This window comes from Etheostoma spectabile, chromosome 9 (assembly GCF_008692095.1).
Source record: "Etheostoma spectabile isolate EspeVRDwgs_2016 chromosome 9, UIUC_Espe_1.0, whole genome shotgun sequence".
Classification (NCBI taxonomy): domain Eukaryota; kingdom Metazoa; phylum Chordata; class Actinopteri; order Perciformes; family Percidae; genus Etheostoma; species Etheostoma spectabile.
Genome location: NC_045741.1, coordinates 21,288,804 through 21,296,595, shown reverse-complemented (window position 1 = coordinate 21,296,595; position 7,792 = coordinate 21,288,804). Strand labels below are relative to the sequence as shown.

General features: G+C 39.8%; 1 protein-coding gene across 6 annotated transcripts in view; it reads left to right on the top strand.

Moving 5' to 3' along the window:
- Nucleotides 1-7,792, top strand: part of arhgef18b (rho/rac guanine nucleotide exchange factor (GEF) 18b) — a 42,951-nt gene that overhangs the window by 15,001 nt on the left and 20,158 nt on the right. For all 6 annotated transcript variants that reach the window (XM_032526588.1, XM_032526587.1, XM_032526586.1 and 3 more), the window contains 5 exons: nucleotides 2,903-2,970; nucleotides 3,712-3,757; nucleotides 5,007-5,193; nucleotides 5,869-5,975; nucleotides 7,505-7,645. In XM_032526588.1, the coding sequence (XP_032382479.1) occupies nucleotides 2,903-2,970; nucleotides 3,712-3,757; nucleotides 5,007-5,193; nucleotides 5,869-5,975; nucleotides 7,505-7,645 (549 nt within the window). The remainder of the gene's footprint in view (nucleotides 1-2,902; nucleotides 2,971-3,711; nucleotides 3,758-5,006; nucleotides 5,194-5,868; nucleotides 5,976-7,504; nucleotides 7,646-7,792) is intronic.

Below are 7,792 nucleotides of genomic sequence, written 5' to 3'. Positions count from 1 at the left end.
GAATACAGGGTGTTCTTGCTTATCTTAGGATATTTTTTATTTTTTTACTTTCATTAAGCAACATTTTTTCTAAATGCAGTTTGAGTACAATCACCTCTACACACATTCCTAAACAGAAATGGCTTACTTTTGGGTTCTTCAGTGCTGACTTCAAGGGATGTTGTTGCAGTGGCATGGCTTTTAATTCAATCTATCTTTTATCTCCTATTTCTTCCTGTCCTTACCTATATTTTCCCAGCCTTGCCCAGTCAGAGTGTGTTTGTGCTTTGTTGAAATGCACTACTGGCTTGATAAACCTTATTAGACGTCGAAGCGTTGTTGTACTTTTTGACTGAAAGAGCGAGGCTGGCATGGGGATTGGAATTTTGCATATTAGTTGGAGCGAGGTGGAAAATGATCTCTGAGTCTGGCTGCTTGACTACTGAGTAGTGTGTTCACTCACTGAAAAATTAAAAAAACGGTGTAAAATCTTACGAGGACTATTCGATCTTAAGAAATCATTTCTGAAGAGGTGTTTGTATATTTTGTGTTTCTGGTAAAACTATGCACTCCTCTGTGTCTACATTTGGGATTAGTTGGGCTTGTACTCATACATTGCAGCAATTCAGTACTGCTGCTGGACCCAACTCAAAGAGAGACAGCACTGCTGGTGAAGATTATTCAGAAGCCAGTTTCTGTTTTCTTTTCCTTCAGCTCAGCCAGTAATTGTTCATTTATTACCAGAGACAGGGAGACAGCGGGGGTAGGTTAGAAATTATGAATGAAGTGAAAGAGTAGAGTAAAAGTGGTTGGGGCTGGAGCTAAAAGGGCAAAATAGAAGATAGATTACACAAACACTCCTGAATTGTATATGCACCTTTTTCTATCTCTCACTGCTTCATGCCTTCACTGCACAGGATGAGGTTTTTTTTGGTCATTGTCTCTATTGTACTGGCACACAGACAGGGAATAGGCAGTAGAGGCCTTTACTGTAGGCTTTACAGCAGCTAGTGGAAGTTGCTAGAATGGTTCATGTTTAAACTGTGTTGTTCACAGGACTGCTACTTTTGTCAACATGCTACTCAGCCAGATTTCCAACAATCATGTGACATGGTGAATGTAAAGGGGGCAGTGTTGGGGAAAGTTGATTTTAAAACTAACCCGTTCACAAACAATAGCTACCGTTCAAGTTTGTAAGTTTCTCCACTTAGATCACTAATCATTTAGACCATTGTTTTCATAAAAAATTGGAGCACTTTAACACCAGTGAATGATAAACGCACACAAGACAATGCCGCGTGATTTGATTCTAGGGGTGGGGGTGGGAGGATCAATACAGCATAGTGTCGCAATATTTTCCGTGGCAATTCTGTATTGATACACAGACGGCAAGTATTATACATGTGTTGGTTTGTCTGCTTGACAATCCAATTTTGCAGCATTAAAATTGAATTGAGATGAACAAACTGTATATTTTTAAATAAAACAGAAGTTTTCTATTGGGGACATAATTTGAAATTGGGAAAGTTGGGAAATATTTTAAATAAATTTCAATATATTGCAATATGTATAAAATCACAATAATATCATATTGTGATATACAGTATTGTGATGGTGTCGCATTGTGAGGCCTCTGGGGATTCACACCCCTATTTGCATCTAATTCTAATTTCAGATTATTTGGTCTTTTTCAGGAACAAGTGACCCACTTGGTGCAGCTAAAGTCTGCTTTTCACTAATAGATGCATTATATCAGGCTGTTAAACTCACCAACCCTGTTTCCACAGATCAGTGTCTATACAGAGAAGCAGCTCTCGTTTTAGTGTGCATATGTATTACATACCCTGTGTTCATCTGTATGTGTTTTGTCCACATGTTTTTTGTCCACGTCAGGCTGGTTACCTGCCTGTGTTGGGATTTGACTTTGCATAGTGATAACCATTAACTTCATTTGTTTGGCCAGCCTACCGGTAGTCCCTCAGGAAAGGCTTCTGTTGCAGTATGTTTTTTCCAAAACAACTTTTGAATAGTATCTGTGTTAATCAGCTGAGATACAATCAGTCATGTCATCTAAACCTGACAGCTTAGCTTTGTTTTCCATACAGGGAAGCGGTGGACGAAAAGTGAAAATGTATTACTGAGATAAAGGGAAAATCTGGCCTGTCTAAAGTGACTTTGTATCTTGTACGTAGACCTGTAACAATTATTATATATATTATAATTGTCCAATCGCAATATTTTCTAAGTAATGGCCGTTTCTTTGTTTAACGGCTATCAATTGCCAACATGAGCTAGGGTGCCAAGGGAGAAGACTGTTGATGGTTTTGTCAATTCTTTGTTTATTTAAGAAAAAAAAGACCATGTTTATGATATTACTTCATATGCTGTGTAATTTGTTGGAAAAAGTAATAAATAAATAAATATTTAAATACATTTTTCACTGAAAGAGACAATTCTATTGTTAATCATAATTATTCCTGAGACAATCAATTGTACAGCAACATTTGGAATTGTTAAAGCTCTCCACTTGTACATGTAAGAAAACAGAAGTTACAGTGCTACTGCTGTACCAATCTCATGGAGCTAGAAGTTTTTCTTTGACTTGATGAGAATACTTGTCTACAAAACAAATACTTGACATTGTGATTGTTGATAGAGGCAGCTAAAAAAGCATCCAAGCCTCCAGATTTTTGTTTCAGCACCATTGCAGTGCTTTGTTTGAATCACTCACAGCCTTCTTTACTTTAAACACTGCCTTGAGGGAGCTGTCATGTTGGTTTTACTTACTTATTTACTTTTCCTACTGTTTTAATTTGTTCTTTCCCTATTCAATCCAGAGGCCACTGCTGTTGCCTTGATGTACTCTGCTTCTGTGTGTCTAATGCAGCACTGACTCTGTGTTCCTGTTCCTGCTGTTTTTTAGATTGTGCTGTGAACGTTCACAAGAGCTGCAAGTCTCTGCTGGGTGAGTGCACCAGCAGCAGGAATAAGGTAAACACTACACTGGAGCATAGAAAACAGGGACTAAGGCTATAGTGAAGTCACCCTAGTACATATATATATATATATATATATATATATATATATATATATATATAATATACACACACACACACACACAAATGGTCAGACATTGCATCAGGGGCACAGACAATGAATTTAATATCCTGCATGTGTCATGATCAGAGTGGTGTTCAATGATTATATACTGACCATAATAGGATTTTGTTCCATTCTTTCATTCACTTTGTAAAAGAGGATGACATTTGTAATGAGAAAAAGATTTGTGCAAGTGTACATTGCAAAGATTTTCTAGTGTTACCAAAAAACACCTACCTGCAACCACTGTTCTTGCTTTCTTCACATAGCCTATGCTTAATGCTCTGTTGTTACATTTTGAGGTGGAGCAAATGTGCTATAGGGGAACACTTTATGTAGCACCACAGCCTCCACATGTAGCTACTGCACTACCTCAACAAAGAAGCATAAATCCACTTTTGGCACGGAGAGTTTTGCATTCAATCGGGGACATGGCATTTAAGACATCTCAACTGAAGATAACATGCCTTTGTGCACTCTTATCGATCTGCCTGAGATAGACACTGCATGTTAAGGCCATGTGAGCAGTCTCGTCCTGTAAAGAAAGTAAGACTGTGCAATTTTTAGGCATTTTGTAATTAACTCAGCTGATAAAAGCCTGAGTGAATGACTATTTTTATTTTCTCCACACAGAGAGATTTTCCATTGAGGACTGGCTCTTCAGGATCTCCTAATTTTGGTAAGCAGGATGTGCATGACTGACCGCAGTATCAATTGATGTAGGGGGCATACATTGATGGATGGTTTGTTTATGGAAGATGGTGTAGTCCCTGTGTGTAAAATTAAAAAGCAGGTTGGCTTTCCGGTGGTTTGCAGCAGATTAAATATGTGTGTGTGTGTGTGTGTGTGTGTGTGTGTGTGTGTGTGTGTGTGTGTGTGTGTGTGTGTGTGTGTGTGTGTGTGTGTGTGTGTGTGTGTGTGTGTGTGTGTGTGTGTGTGTGTGTGTGTGTGTGTGTCCGTGTCCTTCCTTTCTGAGCATAAAGGTGGTGATTGGCCTCCAACAGACTGTAGGCAAAGGTGATGATTGGCCATTGTTAATAACAGTCCGTAGCTTTGCCTCTGGTTCAAACCCACTAAAGATGGATTTCCTTTATTATCATCAAGTGATAATACTATATACTACTAATTGTAACATTCAGCAGGTCCCATTGCATGTGATTGAACCCGCAGGAGACAGCAGCTTAAGTTAATCTCCTAGAGCAGTTGTTATTCTCTTATGAACAGCTGGAGTCCTGTCAGCCACACCTGATTTCTCCTCTTGTTCTGCTCTGGCCAATCAGTAGCTCGTGCAGGGGGTCGGAAAGATGGAGAGGGAGAAATGAAGGAAAAGTGGAGAATCAGAAATTACGAGAACAGGAGGGATCGGACATAAGGATCTTGGCGAGTCACATATAAACCAGGCTTTGTGCCTTCCTCTGCGTCTCCGGCTTACACCGGGGAAGGCACACTACTAATTACTTTTGCAATAATACAGATACTACGACAGAGATTATTGTACTTTACCATGGCGTTTGTATTATTACACAGCTCCTTCTGCCACTCCTCCTAGTTTGAGACACTAACAATGGAGCTAGCGGTTACCAAAGGTGCTACCCAAATGACGGGGACCTCCAAAGGTTCCTCCAGGATTGCTAACCTATCCTCCTCCTCCACCCCATCTTCCTCTGCCTCATCGTGGGGTCTGTCTGGACATGTTGGTGTCCGAGTGTTGATGCACCGCGACCTGATCACCTGTCGATTCTTCCGATCACTGCCTCGATCTTGGCTAAAAAAATACTGGGGTCGACGGGTCCAGCATCCGCCTGCCTCTTCGTCCTCTTCTGCTCTGCGCTGGTCATCTTCCCCCTTCTCTCTCTCCTCACCTCATTTCTTCTCATCTCCCTCCTCTCGTTTTCTTCGTTCACCTGTCTCTCGTCTTTCTACCCCAGCCCTTAAAGACCGGGACAGAGAGCGAGAGCATACTGGCCCAGCCTCATCACAGGCCCTGGATGGCCACCCAGGTTTACACAGCACCCCAGGCATGACCATAAGTCCGTGGGGACCTAGCACTCAGTACACCAGCTCCACCACAGCCTCCAGCCTTGGCCACAGCCTCCGTCACCGCAACAGCTTAGGGTGAGTTTCTCTGCCTTTCAAGTAAGACTTTTTTACTCCTTCACTAAAATGCTATTTTTTTTTTTTTCTGCAGAATATTTTTTACTTTTATTTCTCCCTTTCTTTGTAGTTAGTTTCCTTAAAAAAAAAATTGCTCCTAAATGACAGTAGTAGTGCAAAAAGCGCCGCAAAAATTATATTTCTTTCTCTCAAATATATAATCCTGTAGATGTTTAAAGGACCTGCTGTATGTAAATGCTGTACATTTTTAGATTAATTCATACTGAAATACTGTTTTCTCTATGCCATCATAAGATGTGTATTTATAGTTGACATATCAAGGCAAGCTGTCTTTTCTAATACAACAACCTTATGAAACTAGTCTAGATAGCTCTCAGAAGTAAGACACGTGTAACGAGATGGTAAGGCTGTGTGAGAGAGAGAAAGGGGGAGACCGACAGAGGCATAGTAAACGAGCAGAAGAAGGGAGTCATGGATGACCAACAATAAATAGGAAAGAAACATGTTGCTGCCTGGGTTTCTCTTTTATGGCAACATTTTTGTCTTTGTTACTGTGGACCTGTAAATGCACACGTTGGCTCCTTAATGTATTTAAGATACCACCAGCTAGTGGGATTAAGTCTGTCTCAGTGTCATCATGTATGCCACCTTGGACCTGTGGTTGTCGTCCCTCAGATCCCTCCCTGGGGAGATGGATGAGACCGATGCTCTCCGCTCCAAACGCTGCAACGAAGACGCCATTTCCCTTGCTCCCTCCACTGCCGAGTCCATCATCGTCGAAGGTGAGTTGACTGAGAAGGGGATTCAACTTGAATTTCAACAGTTCCCCTTCCACACTTGGTTTCCTGGAGGGAAATGGTTATGATGGTAACATCACCTTTATCACAACCTGTTAAGTCCCTTTTAAGAGTTTTGTGTTTGCCAGTGCACTTTGATAGTTTGTATTAAGGGGGTTTTCCTAAATCCAGGGAGGAAAGAATGTCATTAAGTTGTAGTGTGTGGGAGAGACAGACAGTTTACCGGGTATTAACTTTCCACATACAAAGAGCTACTGCACCATCTTTTTCTCCCAGCCGCCCTATTTTAAGGTTTGTTTTTTCAGAAACATGCTTACCATCAAAGCGCTACAGCACCACAAGTACTCCCATAGGAGCATGTAGATTCTTATTTTATCTCTATGTTGCCTTATTATTGAGGAAGTAACTACAGAAAATCTAATTTGACAATGTCTGAATGACCCCTAATAAAAACATTTGGGTTACTGTCTTGTACCTTACGTAACATTTGAAGTACCAAGATGACTTGGCTGTATCAATAAACAAATCTAAGCCACAAACACCTTTTGTAAGGAAGTATTACCTGTTATAAATAAATAAAGAGTAATGTAATAAAAGTATGGAGTGCAGGGTCAGCTACAAATCAGCATGTCTTAAACTGAGAGTAGGTGAACAATGATTGTTATCGTTGTCTAATCAGCAAGTTCAGTCTGTTTTATTGGAGCTCAGGTTTAAATGTGCTCAGACCTAAGCCAAATTTAATAAATAAAAAATACCTTGTTGTTTTTTCTTAACCATCTCTGAGCTTAACCTCCTTTCCTTTTTATGCAAGTATGAGATCTTTCACTTTTTTCGGTCATACTGTATGACACACACACAGTAGTGGCATAATTATGGTTTGGTAAATGCCTTATATTTTAGATTTTCAAAATTTTGGGATTAACAAAGACAGTATGGACTGATTTTGTTGTTGAATCAAGATTACTTTGTTCATATTGCTTTATTAATGTTACCATGTATCTTTTTCTGCCCGGCCTAAACACAAAAAGACAAGACATTACTTTAGCAGCAAACTATTCTTAAACTTGGATGCTTAATGGTTATTAATGGAAGACCTTTTCTGAGAGAAGCTTATCATTGTTCATCATTTATGTGTGATACTAAATGTAGAGAATTCTGTTAGTCATCTGAGGACCTGAGTTACTTTGTCCTTTTTTAGAGTAAGGGGCTTCAACATTTTTTTGGGCCAAGGACCCCTTAACTGTAAGAGAGACGGATTTTCCCCAATTTTCCCCAATTTTTTTAAATTAAGGCATTAAGATCAACTTCCAAAAGATGATTTTTGTTTTTATTCCTCTTCTTATGGGTTCATAAATATATGAGCAGCACTGTACCTTTTTAAGGTGCATAAAATACTAAGCTATTAAAATAATAATTTAATTTAAGTTTTTTTTAAATATATTAATACAATTACATCACCAACAGATACACTGAGACATTAGAATGCGTCCCAGAGCCTCTGTTCCTCTCCTCAGATGCTCACTATGCAGCAGTGCGGGCTGATCTGGAGTCTGATGCCCAGGACCTGGAGGCAGAGTCTTGGAGTTTGGCAGTTGACCAGCAGTTTGTCAAGAAGCACTCTAAAGAAATGGTGAAGAGACAGGATGTGATATATGGTAAGTGTAATGTCTTTGGTCGTGTTCACACCTATACCTGTCCAATCAATGAGTCACCTGTCCTCTGGATTGACGGGGTAGCTCATTGATTGGACATCAATTTTACTTTTAAAGTTGTAGTAGCTTTTTAATAGTAGTAGTAGTAGT